General features: G+C 40.8%; 1 protein-coding gene across 2 annotated transcripts; it reads left to right on the top strand.

The window, feature by feature from the left end:
- The first annotated feature begins 5,916 nt into the window (after positions 1-5,916).
- KATNA1 (katanin catalytic subunit A1) lies at positions 5,917-25,055 on the top strand. 2 transcript variants are annotated; one of them, XM_082758329.1, is made up of 11 exons: positions 5,917-6,042; positions 9,831-10,005; positions 10,694-10,851; positions 13,898-14,081; positions 15,617-15,738; positions 16,975-17,080; positions 17,293-17,451; positions 18,566-18,692; positions 20,211-20,345; positions 20,618-20,744; positions 24,728-25,055. In XM_082758329.1, the coding sequence occupies exons 2-11, from the start codon at positions 9,835-9,837 to the stop codon at positions 24,924-24,926; spliced, it is 1,488 nt and encodes a 495-aa protein (XP_082614455.1). In that variant the 5' UTR covers positions 5,917-6,042; positions 9,831-9,834; the 3' UTR covers positions 24,927-25,055. The 2 variants fall into 2 exon arrangements, with proteins under 2 accessions (XP_082614455.1, XP_082614456.1); XM_082758330.1 differs by lacking the exon at positions 5,917-6,042 and having other exon boundaries at positions 9,868-10,005; positions 13,909-14,081.
- Positions 25,056-25,423: the final 368 nt, after the last annotated feature.

Raw genomic sequence — 25,423 nt, 5'->3', positions numbered from 1 at the left:
CAGCTGCTGCGGTAATGGCATAGTTCTCGGCTTTGGAATGAGAAATTTTCTTGGCTGTAGTATCATCATGAAGTGATTAACGCGTTAGAATTGGTCTTCCATTAAATACATAAATTTGAGACTAGTAATGGTGTAGTGTGTGAGTGGAACTCTCAAAGCAGGAGGATTGCTCACTCAGAAAGAACATGATTGTCTCATCAGTTCTCTGACAGTTATAAGAGAAAACAAGCTTTAGGAAAAATACTTTCTGCAAATTAGTTTAATTTTCTGAATACAAACAAACTATAAAATCTAAAAAAAAAATAAATACTGCTTTAGTTAGAATTTTTAGTTTGAAATCTAAACTTTTGAATAGTTTATCGTATGATTGAGAAAGTAATGAGGAAAAAAGTATAAATTACGGCTTTTGAGACTGTTGTTGCGGAGACCGCTTTCCCTTGGTTTTAACAGGTTTCCTCCTGGTGACGCAGGTGGCGAGGAGAAATGTCCTGCACCCGCCTACCTGAGCTGCCTGTTTTCCTCAGCACAGTTTTCAGTGGTCCGTCTGTCACAGCCTAGTTCAGAACAGAAGTAGGAGCTTGGGGCTGTCTGTTACGTTCTGTGTTACTCTTTCGGTACCTTTCCACGGCAGGTGAGCAGCCTTCCCCTTAGTCTCGTGGTGGGAGGGTGATGAGCCTGCTGAGGCTACTGGGAGCAGGTAACCCTGTCAACAAATTCTAAGACAAGATGGGGAGTTGCAGGTGAGGCAGAAAGAATTACACTTCTATTTCTCTTTGTCTCTCTCTCCCTCCCCTGAAGCTAACACATTAATAAATAAAATGCACTACCTTTTTAAACACTTCATCCTTGGAATTGAATTCCAATGGATAGATGTAATAATGCACATGTAAAGCGTTAGTGCTTTCTTAAATTATTACTTTGTGCTATTGCATTGTCACGATGACTCTCATAGCTATTCTGGCAGCAGACACTAGCTTGCTAATTCAGTTTTCTCACCAAGCTGGTCTACAGCATTCTTGTTCGCTTTCTGTGCTGCAATTCAGCGTCTCTGTGCCAGTGCAGCCACCTCTGGGACTGCACTGTTACTGGATCAGTGGAAACACTGCTTGGTGTGCAGCATCTGGAGGTTGTTTGTTGTTGTGGGGCGTGCTCATTGAAACAATCCAGTTTCCAGTGTTGTCCAAAAATGGTTTATGTTGACATAACCGAGGGAGGAGTGAATTGCAGTTAAGACATCTCCATGCTGCCAGCCCTCTTTATCAGACTTAATAGCAGGACAAAACATGTATATGTCTTTTAAAGGTCACCCCTCTACTGTGAAGTGCTTAGGATTATGAGATGGTTACAAAACCAAACAAAATTTTAGCAGGTAGTTGCTTGCTACAGTGAAAATGGGCTTAATAAAGCAATGTATGTTCTGTCTAGCTGTTCTACAGCTGTTGAAACAGAATAGCTTTTCAGATTGATTTCATTTAGCTTAAATATTATAAAATGGCTGCAGTGTATAGCTACTCCATTTTATATATTATGTAAAAAAGATTGTTTTAAATGTAAAAAAACGTTTAAAGATTATCTTCCTTCATAGTAAGTATCCCAGTAAAACTGGTCTACTTTGCTTGGAGTAAAGTATAATATATTACTGGTTAAAGGTAATTTAATGAAACCTACCTTGCCATTTGTGAAGTTTGCAGAGAAAATAATGTCAGTTCTTCATTAAATTGACTGTTAAAATTGCATTTTTACCTGAGTATATTTCTCCTTTGCCTGCTTTATATTATGTTATATTCCAATTGAACATTATGACTGGTCTCTAGGTAGCTTTAAAAAAACAAAACACACAAAAAAAATCCAACCACTACCACCAAAAACAAACAGAAGGGTCCTGCAAAGGTACGACGCTTCTGTTTAGGCAAAGCCAATTGTTTTTTATTAAAAAGGAATTATCGAGTGTTTCATGGACATGTGCAAGTACTGAAATATTAAAGACTATTTTACCATTTTGAAACAAAGGAAGAGCTCCCTCCCATTTTTAGACTTTGGCTGATGCTTCTAGCATTTTCTGTTACCTTGTGCTAGAAGTTGTAATATTGGGTTTGAATTTTGCCACCCATATGCTAAAACATTATACGTCTCTTTGCAAAAATGCAGCGTGTTACAGTCCAAGCTCTCTGAGAAGAGAAAGTTACTTATATAAACGTTGGCACAACTTGCCAACACACTAGGCCTTACCCATGTTTTGAAACGTCACGTTTCACACTCTCGAGTCTGTTGAGATTCTTCAGAGCTGCTGCTTAAAACATGGGTATTTCTCTGGTGATTCATCATGGGGATTGCTTTGTACTGGCAGTTGAGAAGAGAGGCTCCTAACCAGTAGCTGTGGAATTCTGCAGTAAGTTTTAGTTCGGATTACTTTCACTTTGTAAAGCATGAAAATGATTTTCTCCTATGTGCCCTTGTATACATGTAATTTGTATTTATAAAATGTTCTATAATCATGTTACTGTACTGTAAATACTATTTGATATTCAGTGGCATTCTATCCTAGGGCAGGCCCTCTTGCTGTATCTTTTCTATCCTCGATTTGTAATAGAATCTATAGAATATATGGCTAGAAAGTCACTTTGAGACTGACATCTTCTGCTGTTGCAAAGCTCCAAGCTGTGAGTGGGAGTGATTTATTTAGACTCCTTGTAATATGATTTAGCTAATAGTGCGGTGGGTGGGTTCTTAGATGATGCTGCTGTCACCCAAGATACCTTTAGGCATTGATCTTTGGCGTTTCAGATCAGACCTTTTAATCTGTTTGCTTTAACTCAGCCAAAGCAAAAAGATACTGAGCTGGATCAATGTCACAGTAAAATGTTTGAATGCCTTAGGATGCTCTCGATAAAGACACTACTCAAGTTTACTGATTTATCTATATAAGCATATAGATATATTCTCTGTGTGTATATGTATATATAATGCCTTTTTTGTATTATAAACTTTCTTTCTGAATCCTCCAATTAAATACATAGACCACTGCACAATTCTGCTTAAGCAAATTGTTCATTTATTACGTGCCTATTTAGTAAACTTTAAAATCTTGTGTTATCTCCTGGCCATAGCAAGTTACTCACCAGCCTTTGAGTGTTCTCTTCTTGTCTCTGTCATGACGTGGGCATCCCCTTTTGCCAGGTCTGTGGTTCGCGATGTCCAAGTGCTTTCTGGTGTGTTTGGGTTTCACAGGAGTGTGTGATGGTGGCTTGGACCATAATCCCCGAGTCCTTTGATGTTCACATGGAAAGAAAGTGCATCTTACATGCTTTCTTTTCCAGTTGGTCCTTCCAAGACTGTCCTTCCCCTTTGTGTTAGATGCTAGGTTTACCGTTCCCTTGTCTATACCAGCTAGCTGAGAAACTGAGACTTGCTTGCCCCTGCTGACCCCACTGTTAGTGCAGCGAGCGTGTTTCACCTGGGGGCTGTGAGTGGTTGGTTGCACTGACTTACAAAAAAGTTACATCAGAATGAGAGAGAGAATTCTAGAACTTGTCAACAGCATAACCGAATCATCTTTGCGCATTTTTGAGTTATCAGCTGCTGGTAATCAATGATGTTCCTTCAGAGGTTTAGAAACTATTTCTGTTCTCAGCAGTTTCCATAGTGTAACACCTGCTAGGGTAATGAAAAATACAAGGATTTTTACAGTAAGTGAAAATCAATTCTTGTTTTGGATAATCAAATATGAAATTTAAACAGTAGTTGCTCAAATGTATTTTTTTTTTGTTCTCCTTCACACCCCTCTCTCCAGAGTTCCCTTTATACTGCAGCGGCTCTACTGGTTAACAAAATAATTGTGTGTGTTTAAAAGCAGAAATGTTATTGTAGTTAGCTATTGCCTCATGTTTGTAATGTGTTCTCAAAAGTATACATTTTGATATTCAAGATCTGAATTTATTGGTGCTCTTTCCCTGTCCTCTGCTGCCTTTTTCATCGAAATAATTAAAATGTTGCTTATTTATTATGCATATTTTATGTATCATAAAGCTATTCCTTCTCTTAAGAGATGCAACATATCCCAGCTTTCATGTTTATTAGGAGGAGGGAAAATTGTCTTTAAGAAAGTCCACTTATTTAAATGCACATCTATAACTACCCATACAGAAAACAGTGTCTTAATGTAGAGTCCGTATATTACTATTTTTCTTCCTTGGGTTTGGGAGGAGAATATATATGTAAAAATATATGTATATAAGCTATTTTTCATTCATCATCAGCTTATGGGCTGGAGTTTGCCCTTCTTCAGTTTATATCAATCAAATGGTATAATACAGTAACACAATTTTGAAAACTCATCAACAGCTTTATCTTGCAAGTAAACTAATATAGAAAGGGCTATTTTAAGATCAGACATTTATTAAACACAAACTAAATCAGTGACAGCTTAACAGTATCAAACAGGTAAATATCCCAAGAGTAAAATGGATGAGATAAACATAATTAGGACTACGTAGGACTGCAGGTCTTTCGAGTTCGCCCTTATGGACTATCATAAAGCTGCTCTGTTGTGCCCAACCTTTAGATCCTATTTGTTGCTGAGCAACTGAGTCTATTTAGACAGGTGATAAGTCACTGCTCCATATGGGACACAGTACCCAAGGGCATTGTTCTGTGGCCCCTGCCACGCTGAGCTTGGTATCTGGATTTCCTTGCCCTGTTGTACACGATGCATTTTTTTCCCCCAGAACTTCACCCTTTATAGCAGTTTCAAGATCTGGAGATTTCTGCAAAGCAGGAAATGCGCATGCTCTGTGGAAGGAATGCATGCATGCTCTTCACTAGGAAAAACCTGTCTTAAATTACAGGAAGTAAATATGTAAATAAAGCACCTCTTTGCAGGTTGCAAACTATATTGCAGCAGGCCCTGCTTGTGCTGGTGGCGCTGCGTTCCTCGCCGTGTGAAATCCTTCCTCCTCAGGAGCACAAATATGCTTTATGGCTGTGGGACCTTTCTCCTTCCTTCTCCTCACCTCTGGCCAGGGGCGGTTCATGTGCTTTAACGCCTGGTCTGAGGAAGAGAGGAAAGACTGAAAAATCACCTGGGAGGCTGGTGGTGAGGTCCCCTCAGAGCCCTGCTAACGGGAGCTCCTGAGATGGCCGAGGCATCTTTGTGTTACTGTAATTTGTTTAATGCCACCGTATCTCTGGGGAGGAATTCACTCAGCTTTAAGAGTAAATAAACAAGTAGGAATGGCACGGGCTGAAACGAGGAAGCTGTGTGGCGTTACGTGAGCTCAGCCCCTACCACCTCCTGGGCTCTGCTCGATTTCTGAGTGAATTTATAACCGGAAAATCAAACAAATGAGAAAAAGGGGATTTGTGCGCCTTTAGCTAAAACACCGTGTGTGCGTGCGGCGGCTCCGTGTGCCGTTAAACGAAGCGTACAACAAAAAAAAGTCGATAAAAATGCCGTCCCCAGCCGTTGCCCTCAACGGCCGGCGCCAGCTTTCAAACGGCCGCGGCGGGGCGGGGGCGGTCCCGCCCCGTTTGAAGCCCGGCGGTAGCGCGGGCAGGGCCCGGCCCCGCGCCCTTTAACTGAGCAGCCCCGGAGTCCCTTCGCGGGGCCGCATTGGTGGTTCAGTGGTAGAATTCTCGCCTGCCACGCGGGAGGCCCGGGTTCGATTCCCGGCCAATGCAGTTACACTTTTTTAACATTTTCTATCTATTTATTTTTTATTTTTATATATTTTTTTAAGTAATATATTAAAGAAAACAGCCGAAACCTCACTACCAGCGCCGAAACGAGCATTAACCGTGCTGCGCGGTGCCGCCAGCCCGCACGGCGGCGGGGCTGGAAGTGACGCAGCCGGATTTGCCTTCAAACCGGCGGCGGCGGCAGGAGGCGGCTGAGCAGAGACGAGGCGGGGCCGCCCCCTCCCCTCCCCTCCCGTCCCGTCTGAGGCAGGAGCGGCGGCCCCGGGGCTCCCGGCAGCCGCCAGCGCGGTACCGAGCGCTCCCCGGTGCCCCCCGGTCGCGGCAGGGCAGCGGCGCGGCCGCCCTGAGGTGAGGGGAGGGGAGGGGAGGCGGCGGTGGGCTGGGGACCCCGGGGGGGCGCGGGGTGCGGGGCTGCCGCTGCTCGGGGCGGGGAGCGGGGTCTGTGCTGGCTGGGCTGGGCGCTCCCCGTTCCTCGTTTTCCCTCTTTCCCGACTTTTCTCGGTTCTTCCTCACGCAATCCGCCTTGGGGTTTTGCTGCAGGCCCCGCTGCAGCCGCCGAGGGGGTGCGCGGTGGGTGTCCGTGGGGGCAGCCCCTGTGGGGTGGTGTTTGCCTTCCACCGCCCTCACTGCTAAACGCACCGAGCAGGTGGTTTGGTGCCCCATAACCCAGCACCTGTAGGGTCTTTGGGGTACTTGGCACAGCCACGCTCCAAACTCCAGCATTTGTTATCAACAGGTCTGTTTGAGAGTAGGATGCTACAGCTGGGAGGGAGCTCCGAGGCGATGTGGTCCCGTCACACAACGCTGCGGGCAAAAATTGGTTCCTGAAAGCTCTCGCTTTGGGTTTTTCCGTGTTTTGCTGAGAGAGCTTTCTGCATTTCACGTGGCTGCTTTGATGTCGAAGCCTGCATAGCAGACTGGGGTAATGGGAACAGGAACACCTCGCCAAGGCTTGGCTCTGACATAGTCCAGGCATTAAGGGCTGGCTGAGGGACTCTGCAGAAATATTTTCCTGGTAGGGCTTGTGCTGTCCTCTGAGTCACCAGAGGAGCCGGTGGGTCCTACACAGAAACTGATAGACCCTGACTTCATTCTTCCCTCCCAACATCTCAATATTATTATTTTTTTCTTTATGTGTATGGGGGACTTTGTAGTGTTCAGCTTCCCATACTGTAACATGATCAACTTCAGGTATTTCTTGATAATTCCTTAAAGTTGTTACTGAAAACATGATGCATCCCCAGTGTTTCCATGATGATGGTCAGGCTGTTACCTTTAAACTAAAAAAACAAAAATAAGTTCCCAAACCTCATTCTCCAAAGCTGCAGATACCTTGAACCTCCCTTAGTTTCAACCCATGCTGCTCCTGGCTCTTTCAAACTCTGGAAGTATTTTGGGTGCTTGGGGCAAATGGTGAAGTGTATTCTGTTACTGGAGATGGGTTAATTTGATGGGTTTCTTTTGTGTTGCTCTGTGGGAGCCCAAAATGCTCACAGCTAGTGTGAAGAGAGAGTGTTGTGAAGTGTGTGTGTACACGTAGAATTAAACCACAAGACAAAGCACTGAGGTTATTTGTCTTCTGTCCTGCTCCTTGTCAACTTTACAAGCTTGTTGCTGTTGGGACGTAGATAATTTCACTGGGTATGATTCACGGGAAGGTCATAGCTGATAAGTGCAGCCTTGCTGCTTGGACATCCTGTTACGTGACAGCACGAGGTATTTGAAAATACTTTAAAAATTAAGCAGTTTGGAATTAGGTCCTTTGCAAAGGATACTTTCTAATTTTGTTCATTGTTAGATGTTAGCTCATCTTTCTTCTGTGTCCAGTCCTTTTTTCTGTCCATCTTTTATTCTCTAAAATCACATTTGCTTGTCTGTTATGTGCAATACTGTCATCAGGGTCCTGAGCTCTCATCTCTTCCTAACCTAGCCTCAGTACCTTTTTTTTTTTTTTTGATTCCTGCTATTAGTTTTTTTCCACTTGTAAAAGTTGCCCCCCTCCACCCCAATACTTACGCGGAATTGCTGTTCTGCGTGATTACTCTAATAATACCAAGTGTTTCTACACTGTTTCATTTTACTTTTCTTCTTTTTTTCTTTTTTTTTTTTTTTTTTCTAGATGACTTCTCACAGTGTTTGAAAGTCTGGCTTGGCTTTAGTAACTTGCTATTACTTGATTTTTAAAACCTTTATTAGCATCTTGCTCAATGCGTGATTTCAGAGGCGTTAGTCATCAGTTTGGATTCACAGGACAGGCAAACAGGTGTATCTGGTAGGATGAGCACGGGTGGAAAAGCCTGCTCCTAAATATAGCAGTAAAAACTTCAGTAATATCTGCGTGATGATCCATCCGGCAGCTGGCAAACACCTTCAGGCTCTTTCTCCTGAGGTAAAAACCAAAACTCCCAAGTCGAGCTCTGTCTCCGCAGGTTAATTGGAGTGGGATGTGGCGGTGTGCGGAGCTGCTGGCCACGCTCACGCTATCAGCTTGTACACATCCCCGTGGCTAGCTCGGCGAGCCTCTGGCCAGGGTGAGATTAGGGAGGGTACAGCCACTGCCGGGCCCACCTTCAGCTGTCCTGTTGGCAAAGTTTTGCCACTTGGGCAGAAACTTTTCTCTGCAGCTTCGAGGGAAGCTGAGGAAGGAAGAGAAAGGAAGGAAAAGGCTCTGCTGGCTCAAGAGCGGATCAGCTGTGTATTCAGGCGTAACGCTGCTGGGGAAGGGAACAGAAAACGGAGGAGTGGAAGCTTTTAAATTGTTTGATAGGTACATAGCAGCTCATCTTCACGGTGGGGACTTCGCATTTTAGCAGTGTGACTTCTGAAACCTCTGCTAATGTGTCCAAATTTGACCATGACCTGGTCTTCAAATTGTTCAGTCTTAAGTCTGTTTATTGCGTGCGTGAATTCAGTGCCTCTTACATTCTTTAAATAGTTGATCTGTATCAAGTATGCTTCATCCCAGGGCTTAGCAGTAATTGCTTGCTTGCAGTTGCTTCCTACTGGTGCTGGGTAAAGGTGCTGAAACGAGAGCAAGAAGACTCTCCTGCAGGCTTGTTTATTTGCTTATTTTGATGTTGTCTGTGCTTGGGTCTGGGAAACTTGGAGGAGAGCAGGACAATTCTTGGTGTGAAGGAAACAGGGAAAGTAGAGGTGGTGCAGGTATCTTGGAGAGCAAGGGCATAGGATGTGCAAATAATGGGTAAAACCTGAGGAGGACTGCTCTGTGGATGAAGGCAGGACTGTAAAGAGTAAATCTACTTGCTAGCTAGTCTAGCTATTGCAGTACTCGTGCAAATAATAATTCTGTGCTATTCTAATCTAAGAGTACAGATTCTGCTAATGCTACAAAGTAGAAGAGGTCACATTCGGTAGTGTTTGCTCCCAAAAAGCGCTTATGGGAAAGTTAGCATGGTTTGAACAGTATGTTAAGTAAAGTGGGCAGCCGCACACCGAGTGTTCGATTCTGGCTTTTCCTTAAATTTCAGTGATATCTTACCTGCCTCAAAACAGAGGCTCTGATGTTTGAAAATGAGGGTGATGGGAAGGGGCAAGGTGGGCATGGAAGGTGGATATTTGTTTCAAGGAAATATTAAACAAAACTGAAGATCTGTTTAAAAAAAAAAAGAAAAAAAAAGAAAAAGGGAAAACTTATCCACAATACAGAATCAGGCTGTTAAGTTTATATATGGGGAATGCTAAGGCAGAAAAATAAATAATAATAATAATAAAAAAACAGAACCTAATGCATCTGGAAGAAAAACTTAGTTTTTAACAGCAAATCATTGTAGTATGGGGACTGTTGTAGCACTAAGAATAAAATACCAAATGAAGAGGGAAGGAGATAATGCAGTTGCGGTTTGTAAAGGCGTGTTAAATCTGCATGTCTTGTATATAATTTTAAACAGAATCCTCATCACATGAAGTGAAAAGTTCCACTTCTACCAATAGAGAAGCAATTTTCCTTTTCCATGGCTGACATTCATTCTGGAACCTTTTTCTAACCAATGTATTTTGCTGTTTCTGTGTTTTGATATGCCCAGTGGGGTAACAATCACGTGAAAATAGTTGCAAAAATTTGCTCTGTTCCTGGCTTGTGGGATTTTTTTCCTTAATGTGTTTACTATCTTTTTCAGCTTCATGTTGAACATGAGCCTTGTTATGATCAGTGAGAATGTAAAGCTGGCTCGTGAGTATGCCTTACTGGGAAACTATGACTCTGCACTGGTTTACTACCAGGGAGTTCTTGACCAGATGAATAAGTACCTCTACTCTGTCAGAGATACCTATCTGCAGCAGAAATGGCAACAGGTAAATAATCCTTTTCTGGGACATTTTGAGGGTAAAGCATTAAACTAGCAAAGAGCACCTTGTTTATTGAACAGAAGTTCAAAAATTGTTGCACTGCTCTCTGATAAACTTTAGTGTTACTTTACAGACATGTGTAAGGCTTCATTACGAATTCTGGCTCTGACACTGACAAATAGGGAGTGAAACTCAGCTATGGGAGCCAGTGCAATATCTGGCTTGTCAGCTTCTGTTTATGCTGGAGCTTTTTTTTCTAGCTAGTATTACTTTGAATAGTCATATTTCTCTCTGTTCCAGTAGTGTGACTTAACAGACATTTAATAGAAACTGAGTTGTGGCTGCCACGTTAACTTATCCTTAACGTAAGCCATCATTTCCACATTGACATTCAGTTGATAAGGTCGCACTCTTTTCTGTCATACTCTTTTCATGTGTATTGCTTAATACAGAAAACTTGTCAGAAATCTTTTCAGTGTTAAATTCAAAATCTTTTTTTTTATTCTTGAAGTGTGCTGGGAAAGGCAGAAGAACATTTTTAATATCTGATGTGCATTATTCTTGTCTCTTTAAGTAGGATGAGGTAACTTATGAAACCTTGTGGAATCCATCCAGGCATTACATAGGCTTAAAGAGAAGATTACGACAAACTTACTTGCACTGTGTGTAATCTACCTTTTTTTCTATTTATCAGGTTTGGCAGGAGATAAGCGTGGAAGCTAAGCATGTGAAAGATATAATGAAAACACTAGAGAGCTTTAAACTAGACAGTACTCCTTTGAAAGCTTCACAACAAGAATTACCAGCTCATGATGCAGAAGTCTGGTCTTTGCCAGTACCTGCTGAACGGAGGTAAGAAGAAACCTGGAGACATTAAATTAATATTTATCAGTGTAAAGTGTGCTTTGACTTCAGCCTGCTCCTGTGCAATTTCTGTTCAGAGCTTGTATGACTTATAATACACCATGGTGGTGGAGATGCCATTTTGAGGCATTGTCCTTCAGAACATTCTGAGGCTTTTGTCCTTTATAGGCTGACCAATGTCAAGGTTCTTTGTGCATGCATTTGTTTGTTTTTTTCTGAGTTGAGTTAAACTTGTCATTCTGTGGAAGCTCAAGTCTATTCCTGAATTGCTCTTTTCATCAACTTTAAAACGATTCTGCGTGTATCTGACACGACAAGGATGAAATGTTACCAGAGTAATGGGAAAATCTTGAAGTGCCAAGTTCAGTTCTTTTCGTGTAGCAAGTTGGTACCCTGATCTCCACGAACTGGTCAGTTATGCTACAATATGCTGCTGTTGTGTGTGTTTGTTTGAAACTTGGAGCAGTCTCATTACAAACAACTCTAAGCCTTGCACCTACCAGGGCCTGATATCTGCTAGAAAGACAACACAGCAGAGCTCAAATGATCTAGGAGATTTCTTGAGTGCACTTGAGTGCACTGATGGTAACTTCCTAGCACAGGTAATTAAGGAGCCAACAAGGAAGGATGCTTTGTACACGATACTGAAAGGAGATACTGTAAGGAAAAACTGAGGAGAAGGGCAACGTTGGCTGCAGTGACTAATATTACAGAGTGCAAGATCTAAAGAAGAGAAACATGACCACAGCCTTGGATTTCAAGAGAGCTGACTTCAACCTCAGAGATGCTTGGAAAAATCCCATGTTATACAGCCCTGGAGAGGAGAAGGGTCTAGGAGATCTGGCTGATACTCAAGGATCAACTCCTCCAAGCTGAAGAAGGGTCCAGTTTGACAAGCAAGAAGTGAAGTAAAGGTGACAGGAGGCCTGCATGGGTGAGCTGAAGTGAACTTGGACCAAAAGTGTGCAGAGGTGACCCAGGAGGAGTCAGATATATTGGATCTGAAAAGGATTAGAAAAGCGGAGACCAGTCTGGAACTGAATCTGATGAAGGGTTACAAGAAATGGTTCTGTAAGTACATAAATGAACGTGGGCCTGCTGATGAATGGGGCAGGGGATGGATGGATGTGGAGAAGATCAAGGTACTTAATGTCTTCTCTGTCTCAGCCTTTACCAATAAAGCTGGTGTTTGGGAATACCAGGCCCCTGAGACCAAAGGGAAAGTCTGGAGCAAAGTCTCTCTCCCTCATTGGGGGAGAACTAGGTTAGAGAGCACTTGAACAAACTGAAGGTACCCAAGTCCACGTGTCAGATGGCTTGCTGAGGGAGCTGGTTGATGTCACTGCAATGCCACTCTTTGAATGGCCATGGTGACCAGGAGAGCTGTCTGAAGTCTGGGAAAGATCAAGTATCACTCCTGCCTCCAAGAAGGGCAAGAAGAAACACAGGGAACTATACATAAGTCATCCTTGGAAAGACGGTAGAGAAAATCTTCCTGGAAAACATTTCCAACCACATGAAGGACAAGCAGGTGATCAGGAGTTGTCCACATGGATTTACAAAGGGACAGTGATGCTCGACCAACTTCATTGCCCTCTACAATGAGGTGACTGACTTGGTGGATGATCAGTGGGTGTTATTTACCTCAACTTTAGTAGATACTGTCTCCCACAAGGTTGTTGTAGGCAGGCTGTCAAAGTACAGGTTAGGTAAGTGGACAAGCTGGGTGGATTTAAGAACTTGCTGAATGACTGGGCTCAGAGGATTGTTATCGGTGGCATGACGTCTATTTGGAGGCAAGTCTATCTGGAGTGCTCTGTCTATTTTGGGTTTCCCACTATGAGAGAGATCGACTTACTGGAATGAGTCCAGCACAGGGCACCAAAGGTGATTACTTGAGCAAGAGAAAGCTCAGGAGAATTTTATCCATGTGCATAAATACCTGATGAGAGGGAATGAAGTTGTGGGAGCCAAACTCTTCTCATTAGTAGCCAGTAACAAGACAGAAGGCAACGAGGTCAAATTAAAATGCACAAAATTCCACCAGAACATAAGAAAATGCTCTTTTACTGTGGGAATGGTCAGACTCCGATGCAGATCTTCTAGAGAGGTTGTGGAGTCTCCATCATTAGAGATGCTCAAAATCTGACTGGGCACAGCCCTAGGCAGCTCACTCTAACCCTGATTGAGCAGGGGGGCTAAACTAGATGATGTCAAGAGGTCCCTTCCAACCTAACCTAAATAATTATGTTTATGTAAGTGGTAATAGGTGTGTCCAAAACAGTAGTTTTTGCAAGCTGGAGTTTCTGAGAGGAGAGCTTTGAGGGACAGGGTTAAAAAATAGCATGTGTTTTCCCTTTCAAAATCTTGATAAGACATCTTGATTGGTGTTCAGAAATGCTTTTTATAAGTTATTTTGTGCGTGTGTGTGTTTCTCTGTATTTCCCTTTAAAACAAAAACGATACCTCTCTGAAGTTAAAATCTGATAGCTTCGTGTTACGTTTTGAGTTGGCTTCTGTTTTAGTTAGCCCTAGGTTAAGCCAGCAATAGAATGATAGGCAATGATGGGAGAGATCAGACTCTTTTTCTCATTGAGATGTTTCTTGGGAACTTATTTTTACACTTGTGCTTCTTTGAATTGGAAGTGAGAACAATTGTGATAAGAATGAAATATATATATATATATATTTCTTTTTCTAAGCTTCAAAATATTAGAATTACGTTTATTTGTGAAATAGGCAAAGCAAGAAGCTTGCTTTAAGCAAATAATGAGCCCTGAGCTTGTGGCAAAGGGAAAGTGAATGTTTAGTGCCTATCTAAAAACGTCTGTCTTCTTTCTGACCTACATGTTCTGTATGGTGACTCGTAATGTTGTTGGTGCCTTTAATTTCACTGAGTGCAACATCAATATATGCAGATAGATTTTTATCTTGAGCAAAATGTTTTTTATAGCTTGTAACCACTTGATGTGGTTATTTAGTGCTCACCAGCGACTTTGCACTGAGGCTTTTTGCATATATTACAACTAATTAGACCTTCGCCAGGACCCAGAAAACGTCAGTCTGCTCAGTGCAGCGATTGCAGAGGTCACAATAATCGCATAAGTGCAGCTGTCAGAGGCCCTCACCGCCCATCCTCTCGAAATCCCAATGATAAAGGGAAGGCAGTCCGCGGCCGGGAAAAAAAGGAGCAGCAAAATAAAGGAAAAGAGGAAAAGGTAAGTTTTCAGATAGCTTCATGATGTGGAGAAACTCAGTCTTGTTTACTTTAGTATTTTATAAAATTAGATGCCTATAAGATGTTTTTTCTTTTCAAGTCAGTGTGCCAGTTTTAATCTCACTTCATATCTTTGCTTTATGGACAGTCTTGCTTACCGAAGGGTACAAAATGGATTAATTTAAGCAAACAGAAACCCAGTAATAAAGCCATCCAGAGGAAGTGATCTGCCAAATGTGGGATTGTTCACTGCAATTTGGAGATAATAGTTTAAGATTATACCATTTAATTACTGACAACAGGCTTGGTGGAGCTCATTCAAATGCGATGTCCCTGTGTTTTTTTTTATTGCTTTTATATAGTTTAGACTGAGATCAACTTGTCTGTTCCAAAGCATTTCCAGATTTATTTATTCTTAAAGGGACGCTTTTGCCTACTTTTTGTTCTTGTTGTTGAGATGTGCTGTTAGCTCCAGATTCCCGAGCAAACAAAAACCTGACATGCTCCATGAAAGAGAGTGATGTGGGATCTATTCTTTTCTACTGGAGTGCTTGAAATTTTGTTCTGGTCTCCATAAATGTAGCTAATGATCATAGTAAGGGATCATACCGAGGACACTGTATTCATGTCCATGTACTAAAGTTTCTCTTAGTTCCAGCAACCTTATGGTGTGGGCAAGGTGTTATGGCCTGTGCAGATAGTATAAACTACACGGGTAGAAATGTTTACCGATGAAGTTTGATACTTCTAGTTAGTAGGAATTAAATCATATTCTCTTTGAGTAAAGATCCTCACTCAAAGGACGTACATATGCAGAGGCAGGGTAGTATGGATTTCTTCTTGTTTTTCTTTTTTTCTTTTCCAGTTCGGTCATAACTAGTGCTTACTAAGTGTATAAAAGAAAGGATATGTTTAGTCCTTTTTATTTGCTCTCAGTTGCGTGATCTCTTCTGTGTAAGTCTACTCAGCTGTGTAGCTTCTTTGCTTCTGCTTAGTGCAAAAGTGCTTCTATGTTCTTGTCATAAGTTATTTAGCTTTTCTATTGCTTTTATGGTCTTCGTGTGGATCAGCTTTGCTCAAGCTACGTGTGAAAGTCCTGCTTCACTTTTTTTTTGTCTACTTGACATATTTATGATACCTACGAGATGTGAGTTAGAAGGTGTCACGCTAGGCTAGGCTAATCCAGTTTCACAGAGAATTCCCCCTGCCCAGCTAAATACTGTGGATAGTTTTCAACACCTCTGTGAGAAGAGGCAGATGTTGTTATATTGGGATAGGTGTGTGCAGTTTTGATTACCTACTGAAGCAAAGAAACTGCATCGTTGCTTGCTGGCTTTGGGGAGAAGGAAATGGGACCAGAGCAGTATGGAAGTGTGAGTGAACCAAATAAATACTGCAGTGCAGCAGTAATATAGATGCCTCATAACTTTTGTGCTGTTTTATATTGCCTTCTAGAAACTTGTGGTCTTGTTATGAAAACCTATTAGTAGCATAACCATTATAGCATATTTACACTGCTATATCCCTTCTATGTAGAACAAGTCTGCATCTGAGATTTCAGAGTCTGAACCAAAGAAGTTTGATAGTACTGGATATGATAAAGATTTAGTAGAAGCTTTGGAAAGAGATATCATTTCTCAGAATCCCAACATTCGATGGTAAGTTTGAATACTGTTGCCAGATCTGAATTGTTTGCTTTTTTCTCTTGTACATTATGATAAGAATTAAATATTTTAGCTTATGCTCACCTATAAGAAGTACATAAAAGCTTTCCTTAAATAGTCAGCTAAGCCTCTTGTGTAGTTGAATATTTTTAGAACTTTTTTCCTCACCCATACAAAACTCAGCCTCTTCTAAGAGTCCTGATACCAGTTTGTGAGACACTATTTTGTAATGTCTAAGATTCTGTTGTCTGACAGCGTCTCTTAATTTAAAACCTGTTTTGTTACCCAGCGCTGTATCAAGATAGAAGACGAATTAACAAGGAAGTTATATCAATTTAGGAACCCTTTGAGTTCTTGCTAGACGTGATATGACTGCCAGTATAAAATATAACAACGTGTCAGACCCTTTACATAAATGTGTTAAATATTAAACCGTATACAAAGGAGGTTTTGTGTTCTGAATGTTTCCAAGCTTATGTGATTTTTGTGGGGATTAAATGAGCAAAACTCTGGCAAATGAAGTAGGCTTAAAAAAAAAAGAACAAACCCTGACAACTTTGTATGCATAGGAAATCTATCATGTATCTCAGTTTAATATGTGAATATACGAATCAATTTTTATACTGAATCTTAAATTACAACTTCAGATTTAAAACTGACTTTCCACCTCGTATGTTTTGTAACCAAAATGTCACTTGAGTGCACGCTGTAAGCAGAATGCCCTGAGAGTCACCCTCAAGGAAATAAGACAAGCCTGTAAGATTTTTAAGAATTAATACACTTGTAGCTTTGAAAAATAATTCTAAAAATTTATTTCAATTGATTTCCATTTACTGGTCTTCAGTAAATTGTTCTCTTAATGATGGAAGATGGTATTGAATTTTAAGAGGCAGCCGACTTCTTAGCAAAAGAGGAAACCATCATCTGTGACTAGCCTAAATTTACCCAGGTTTCCTTATTCTGCTTATTCTTGCTGTGAATAAGAACAACAGTGCTTTAGTGAAATAGGTAATGCCTCTTTGCTTTAGCATCCAGCAGGAGTCCACAGGATGGTTGACAACTGTGGCTGTAGGCCTTTGCCATTAGAACTTAATTAAATCCAACTCATTTGTCTGAATTACTGAAGAGCCAGTATATAACAATGAGTTCAGCTGCATACTGATTTCAGCTGTGGACTGATTCTTTTGCAGTCTGTCTGAGTCTGTCAAATAACTTTTTCTTTCTTGTCAGGGATGATATTGCTGATTTAGTAGAAGCTAAAAAGCTGCTCAAGGAAGCTGTAGTTTTACCGATGTGGATGCCGGAGTTTTTTAAGGGAATTAGAAGACCATGGAAGGTATGAAAAAATCTGATCCTGTGATCATAAGTAGGATTCTGAGATTGGATCTTGGAGCAACAAGAAATTACAGGTGTCTTACAGTTTATATAAATTTTCTTCACTTTTTCATAACAATACTTATGGGAAATAGTACTAACAAAATAAAGGTATCAGACAGATAAATGCTGTCTTCAACTGTATTTAAATGTGGTTGTTTTTTATCTTAATAGGGTGTGCTGATGGTTGGTCCTCCTGGTACTGGAAAGACCCTCCTGGCAAAAGCTGTAGCAACTGAATGCAAGACTACTTTTTTCAATGTTTCTTCTTCCACGCTTACCTCAAAATACAGAGGAGAGTCTGAGAAGCTTGTTCGTCTACTGTTTGAAATGGTGATTGGAGTTTCTTGACATAAATAATGAAGTAGAATTACTTCTGGAATAGTGAAACTTTGCCAAGTTTTAGAATTAATAGCACATGTAAGAGAGAACTTTCCAAACTTCAGACACTTCAGGACCTTCTGATTTGGCTATGTACATTGAAGATACGGTTATTAGTGAACACCTTCTAAACTGACAAATGGGGTCATCTTTATTTTCAGGGTTAACTTGTTAGAGATAGTTAGCTATAAGCTGATGAGTGCTGTAGGACAAGCTTGTAGGTAAATTTGGAAGGAGAATAATTGCTTTCGGGATGGAAACCCTACGTAGGCTGTGTTTTGTTGTTGTGGATGGGTGTTTTTTGTTGTGGTTGACTTGTATTTAAGATGAGTGGACTTCCAAACTGTACCAATTATATAGTTGGCTTCAGAGCATGTAATGCTTGAAGATGTCTCAGAACACTGTAGTATTTTTTGTTGCCAGGCTTGCATGCAGTGTTTGCCAGGGTGCCAAGTGCTGAAGGGGGCAGCAGAGTTGCAATTACAGTAATCAGGAAATAGAAAATTTTTGCAGTATAGTGTGACGATATTTAATAAGTTAATATCGTTACCATCAATTAAACAAATGCATATACACAAAGGAGCACATCATAAATGCTCTAGGGCAATGACTTTTATTATCGTAGACCCTTTTGTTTGACCTCTTCCATTGTCAGAAGGGTTAGGGTTATCTTGCAGTTGACCTGTCTCTTGGACAGGTTCCATATCACGGTGTCCTAGCCTGCTGTTAGTCCTAACTTCACCTGAGTGCTTATTCAAGTGTTCTGTGATGACTTTGTCAAAATTAAAAATGATATTCCTAATGTTTTTTTAAAATGTTTAATAAGATAATAGCCCTAGCAGTTATGACTGCCATTAAATGTTCTGCTCAAATGTCATTAATGGATGCACAGCTGCTCTATAGCTCTGTGTGGTGATCCAAGAGGCAGGAGGTTAGGTATTGTTTGATACTTCTGGGCTGATTCATTGGGATAAGTATGTCATTACTCAACTCCGACTATGCTGCTATTTCTTAAATGGAAGTAGACTGCCATTTCAGCTTCTGCTTTATCTTTTGCTTTCTTCAGGCTCGATTTTATGCCCCAACAACTATATTTATTGATGAGATAGACTCTATCTGTAGTCGCCGGGGAACCTCAGAGGAGCATGAAGCTAGCCGACGTGTGAAAGCAGAACTGCTAGTTCAAATGGATGGTAAATATCCTGATCACTCGGAGCTTCTGGGCTGAAGGAAACTTGAAGGAGGGGGAAAAAATCCAAATTTCATTCTTCAGATGTAATTTCTTTCAAAGACTTATATAAAATTGGGGCAATTACACACAAATACACTATTCCAACTGCCCATGTGAAATAAAAAAGGAAACCAATTATTTAACTGTCTTTAAGTATCTGAGCAAAGACCTTATATTACTAACCCACAACAATGAAGATTCAGCGGAGAATGCAAGACTTCAGAACTGCAGAAAGAGAGAAGTATAAATGGGTCATGTATAAATGTAGCAGCCAGCATGGCATTTAAGTTGTTACCTAGAGTACCCATCTACTTTTTACTTGTAGAGAAGTGGTTCTAAATAACTGTCACCTGTTCCAATTTAAACTTCAAAGGTAATCCATATACTTAATGTCTTTGGGATTTTTTTTCCTCCTAGGTTTATAAATTAAAAACAAAGAAAATAGTTTTGTAGAAGTGGTTGGGAGACTTTTCTTCTTAAAGCACTGTGTTCATTACAGCTATTTGCTTAATATTCAGCAAATCAATGAAGCTTAAAAGTAGGTAACTAAAATATTGTTAGAAGCACCCTTTTTGCTACCTTTTTGGCAAGAAGGGAGCAGAAAGGAGCAACCAAAAATTGCTAATCTCTGCAGTAATTTGTGATACAATTCCATGAGTCAGGAAACTTACATGTTCTGGTTCTCTGATGTTGATACCCTTTTATGTCTGAGTTTAAAGAGCAGCAGAGCTGTAATGCTATTCTCATAACTCAAATATGTATAGAAGCTAATTTTGTTAGTAACAACTATTTGAAGTCCTTTTACTTGAGAGTTCATAAATGGTGCTTTATATGCAAATTTTGAGGCAGACTAGGTACAGTGGCTATTCCCTAGCCCAGTCCTATGATTATATGCCAAAACAGTAAGTGCAGATCCTAGCAAGTTTAATGAAATACAACTTCTTCGTTCAGCAGCCATTTCACAGTGCTTTGGAGGCTGAGGTGGTTTCACTGTCTAAAAATTATGATTTAGTCCACTGAATTTGAACATTCACTTCAGCAGTTCATAAGAATCTACTTAAGTATGTGAAACATTTGGCCTGAATTCAGAAGTGAACAAACTTTTGTTAGGGAATAATGCTGCTTTGGCGCGGCTGTTAGCGCGCACTGCCCGGCCCCTGCGTGCTGTTACACGACATTGGTGTGAAAATTCAAAACGCTGTAGTGACAGAAATGGAAATAGCTTTGCTGTAGAAGTGTTCCAGCCATGATGGGAGGGACTTCCTGATCTTGTACAGCCTGTGCCATTGCTCCCCACTGAACTGAGTCTGAATTTCTGCTTGCAGTCTGGCAGACAGTTGAAAACCTGAACTTTATTGCACTTTATTTTTATTATTGCACTTGGACAGCTGCTTTAATATTATAGAATTGTGGATATTGTTCTCTCTGTATGTCAAACTGAATAAAACATATGTACATTTTACTCTTTTCTCCAATGCAGGTGTTGGAGGGGCCACTGAAAATGATGATCCATCTAAGATGGTCATGGTACTTGCTGCTACTAATTTTCCTTGGGATATTGATGAAGCCCTAAGGCGAAGACTAGAAAAGAGAATCTACATTCCTTTACCATCAGGTATAAAGACCTGGGGAGAGAAGGGGCTGAAAAGACTAACATAAAAACTATATCAAAACTCATTTAGTTTTGATTGTCTAACAAAAAAAAAAAAGTCTTGATACATATATGCAGGTTTATTTACAAACTCAGGATCAGGTTAAATTGAAACACTGAACACTTCTGTAGCAAGTGCAGTGTCATTTCCTTATCCTTCCTCCTTATCCCTCTTCAATTCATTATTTATTTTCAGAAAGCAGATTGTAAATGTCAATTTTCTGTTCTTTAATTAGCAAAAGGTAGAGAGGAACTCCTAAGAATAAATCTTCGGGAGCTGGAACTGGCAGACGATGTTGACCTTGCAAATATAGCTGAAAAAATGGAGGGTTATTCGGGTGCAGACATTACCAACGTATGCAGGTATGTGAACTTTGCATCGGTTGTGTTATTACTGCTACAAACTCTGAGAAAGTTGTTTTAAACCTAATTTATGTGATTAAAATTGTTGGATGAGAATACACCATAACTTGTCTTTTATGTATGGCTAAAAGGTAAAATACGGCATTCATGTTTACTTGTATTTCTATTTGATATTGTCATATGACAATGATGAAGAGCAGTTGCAACGTATTAATGAGCTGTGATTTAGGTAAAATTCCACATTCCTTCATGTACACCATGTACACCAAAATGCTTGTGTGAGGAATATCCACAGGATGGTAGACTTCAACCAGTAGAGCTGCAGTTATTCCACTGAGCTCATACAAATGGATGTTCTGTTGAAGGAGTAACAGGTGATAGTGACAGAATTAATGAAGCAAAAACATGGAGCGTTCTTTGTGATAAACACAAGGCAGACCATGTTGTGACAGCACAACAGCTGTGTACCTAGCATTGTTGGCTTTAGTGATAAAGCTGACTTAAGAAACTTTCCTTCTATCTCTGCCATCTCCACCTCTGCTCAGTATAGAACCACAGACCAGCTGCTCGAGCAGGGACACCCAGAGCAGGCTGCCCAGCACTGTGTCCAGGTGGTTTTTGAAGATCTCCAAGGAGGAGACCCCGCAGCTTCTCTGGGCAAGCTGTGCCAGTGCTTAATTATCCACCCAGCACAGAAGTGCTTCCTCATGTTCAGAGGAAACCTTCTGTGCTTCAGGAAAGAAAGAAAAGAGCCTGAAAAAGAAAAAAAAAAGTGAAAAGAGCCTGGCTCCATCTTCACTGCATCTTCCCTTCAGGTATCCTTGAGATCCCCCTGCTGAGCTGCCTCCTCTCCAGGCTGAGTAGTCCCAGTTCTCTCTCAGCCTCTCTTCACAGAAGAGGTGCTGCAGTTCATTCTTCATCTTTGTGGCCCTCCATTGGACTCTCCCCAGTACGTCCATGTCTCTCTTGAACTGGGGGGCCCAGAGCTGGACACAGAGCTCCAGGTGTGGCCTTACCAACACCGAGTGGAGGATAAAGATCACCTCTCTCAATCTGCTGGTAGTACTTTGCCTAATGCAGCCAAGAATACATGTTTGCATGCGATCACTTAAATACCTTCTAAGCCTTCCCCCAGTTTTTTTTTCCTTCCCTTTCCAATTGTTGATTGCTCTTTTAAGAGTCTAATATTAGATTTTACATCTAAACATTTGCATTGGCACAGTTGCAGAGGTGCTAAACTGTGCAATGAGCAGCAAGTGACAACTGAAACTTCTCAAGATGCTGCTGTCCTCTAATAAGCACCCATGTAACTGCTTTCAGGCTCTGGAGGTAGCATTAAAGAGTGGCAGGTTGTGCTAGGCTGGGCCTCCGAGTTGTGCCAACGCAACTGTTGTGGGGCTGTGCTTTGAGCAGGGTGAGGACTGCTCCAGTTTTAAAACACTTCATGGCTTTCCTCAAAAGCAGATCCGTTTCTCGCCTCGATTTCTAGTAGAGCTCTGCAAACGTTTGTCAGCACAACTGAGAGGACATCCCAGGCTGCAGGGGTGACTGATGGCCTCTAGGCAGAACTGTCACCGAAGCACAAAGGGTCACCTAAGGCTGAAGAGAGACTTCGGAGCCTTGGTATCATTTAGGAGTGAACTTTACACAGTGGCTGGGAGAAGCACGTTAGATGCTCACAGTCAGTGCTGTATGGATTTGTTCTGCTTGTGAAACGAATTTGTGTTGGTGTTCAGCTCAGTTTTGGTGTGGGTGATGCTTTGAAAGGAGTTTGTGCTGATAAGTTCATGTTATGAAAAAAGTGCATTAGGCCTGCTAGTTTGTGCATTTTAGCTGCAGTTTGCCTTTTCCAGTCTGTTTGCTTTTACAGATACAGTGCTTGGTATTTGTAATGAATGCTGCACTGGATACTAGCACACTTGTTTAAAAGTCGGAATAATTGTAATGTTTTTGAGTGAATTTCACTCATGTACTGTTGTATGAGTGAACTGTATACTCGTATACTGTTGCTTTTTATTTTTTAATCCAAGTTCATTTGGACAAACAGTATAGGAAAGGAAACAAACACCTGAGTCTTTCAGTTGGGGGCAGTTGTCTTAGCATGAAGGGACAGCAACCAGAAATGTGGACAAGCTGGGATCTGGATGTGCATGATCTGAAATGACTTGAAATTAAGAAGAAAGTACTTAGGTTAGCCTGTGTGTTTACAGTTTGTGAATGATGCGAGGGAAGACAGATATTAGACATGTTTGTTTCATATACATTGAGACAAGAAGACATAAGGCTGATCTTAAAGTGCTTTTGTGTTTCAGCCTTGGTATATAAACATAGGCCAAGTTCAGATTTGTTGAATTTAACAGTACTTGCTAGTGATAAGTAAAACTTAAGTTGGGCCAAGAACTCTGCCTTGCTCAAATTATTCTGCTACCTTAAAGAACTTGAGGTAAAATCCAAAGTTTGCTGAGCCAAAGTGAAAAACAGTCAGAGATATCAGTGCAGTACTGATATCCGAACAGTAAGCATGAGGCCATGAAAAATGAAGGTGAAACTTTATTTTAAAAAAGCATATTTGGGAAATGTAAAATCACATCTAAATTGCGTATTAGATGTCAGTAGGAACTGACTTTGAATCGCTGTTTGAGCAGAATTTTAAGCTTGAAAGGCCGTTGGAATGGAAGAGACTCCAGCGTGTGGCTTCTTATTATTTGAACATAGCTCGCCAGGCTCTCAGAGTGCATTTGAGAAAGCAGTCAGAGGTGGTGGTCGGTGCTGGAATGTCAGCAAAGTGACCTCATGTCGGAAAGTGGTGGCAGCTGCGCCTGATGATTTATTTAATTATTTATTTATCTATTCCATGTGAACTGCTGACTGGAGGCAAATCAGATGCATGGCTTGCTTCTCTTTCTTTCCCCCTTTACAGGCTGGGTAAAACTGGCTTTTAGATCACAAATGGCAACGTAACAGCAAAGCACGGTGACATTTGACTAAGATAGAATTTAACAAGGCAACTCTTTCTTCATTGTTGCTGTTCTGAAGTTCTAGTTATTATTCATGAGCTTGCTAAATAACTGTTAGCAACTAGAACACAGAACTCTGTCAGTTATGTTTTCCTTTGGGGGAAAAATTGAAACGGAATATGCCAAAACTATCTTTCTAAATCCTCCTAGAAGACTGTACGAGTCTTTTTCCCCTCTGGATCCACACCTACTAATGCGGTATGACACGCTATTGTGATATTGCCTGAATTGCCCTTCCATCTTTTTTACTGCTAGACAAAATGGCACTTTTTTTTTTTTAAAGTAAGCTTTATAACAGTGAAATAGCAGGAACTGCAGTATCTGTATTTTCCATTTATGAAAGCATTCAGCTCATCAGCTGCTACTTGTATTAACATTGGAAATCCAAATGCAGTCAAACAATGCAGCAAGAAAATGTCTTCGCAAGTGCAACAGTTGATACTTAATGAGACCAGAAGTTCCAGGAGCCAAAGGTTGAACAGGTTTTGTAGCTTACTGTTTAGCTTTGAATGTATCGGAGGTAGATAACATAGACTGCTCTTTCTTTGATGCAGGCCTATTTGGACCAGGAAACATTCAAAACATTCCAGCTCCTTCTTCTATACTTGAGAGTAGTGAACCATTACTTCACCTTGTTCCTGCTTAAAAATGCTAAATGCAGCAGCTGCATCAAAGGCATGCATTAGCCTTAGATAAACAGGTTAATCTTTACCTCATTTGTTCAGCTGGTGTAGTTAGTATAAGAGCCACTCAGAGATCCAGTGAGGAGAAATCAGTGTTTGAAAAATATGACTGGCGTGGTATTGCCGGCTCTCCAGGCACTTAGAAATCTTCCTATAAAAGTTTAAAATTACTTGTTACGTTCAAAAAAGACAGAAAAGCTTAACTGGAATGTTCAAACAACGGAACTTGCCATCCTCTATCGGGTAACTTCTTTTTTCTTCCTTCCCACCCCGTACCTAACAGAGATGCGTCGTTGATGGCTATGAGAAGGCGTATCGAAGGCTTGACACCCGAAGAAATAAGAAATCTTTCCCGAGATGAAATGCACATGCCAACAACTATGGAAGACTTTGAAATAGCTTTAAAGAAAGTTTCTAAATCTGTATCTGCTGCGGACATTGAGAAATATGAGAAATGGATAGTTGAATTTGGATCATGCTGAGTTGTCTTACCTTGAAGTCACCTTACGTCTTAAAACAGCTTCAGAAGTAGTTAGTGTGTCAGTGCACTGTGTGCTCTTTTTAACTTTTGTAATTTAAGAGCAACAGATATCTAAATAAATATTTTTTAAAATGCAAATTCTCTCTAGCTGTCTCTGAAGTAGCTCAGCAGTTACCTGTTTTTTCTTAAATGTGAAAGCTATTGGTGGGATCTGCTTTAATCTTCAAGATTTTAAAATATGAGTTAAAATTAATACTGGAACATATGCATCAGAGGGTCTGCTCTTGAAAAAACAGCTGTTATAAACAAACAAACAAAAAAAAAGCACAAAAAAACTGCTAAATATGTAAGGGATGCTGAAAGCTAGAAAACAGGATGAGCACACAGTTAAATGGATAAATGGATGGTTTTGCTCGCTGACCTTAGAGAATTTACCCTTAACCTTTGTACAGGGTCTGTTATTAATGGCCTAGAAATGGTTTGTGATGCAGGACAGAA

Source organism: Aythya marila, assembly GCF_965140915.1.
Source record: "Aythya marila genome assembly, chromosome: 3".
NCBI classification, from domain to species: domain Eukaryota; kingdom Metazoa; phylum Chordata; class Aves; order Anseriformes; family Anatidae; genus Aythya; species Aythya marila.
Note: the sequence above shows the minus strand (reverse complement) of the source record. Positions and strands in the feature narration are given on the sequence as shown.

Coding starts and splice junctions, on each gene's coding strand:
- KATNA1 (XM_082758329.1), top strand. CDS start 9,835: ATGTTGAACATGAGCCTTGTTATGATCAGTGAGAATGTAAAGCTGGCT. Junction 17,452..18,565: donor TTCGTCTACTGTTTGAAATG/GTGATTGGAGTT, acceptor TGCTTTCTTCAG/GCTCGATTTTATGCCCCAAC. Junction 18,693..20,210: donor ACTGCTAGTTCAAATGGATG/GTAAATATCCTG, acceptor TCTCCAATGCAG/GTGTTGGAGGGGCCACTGAA.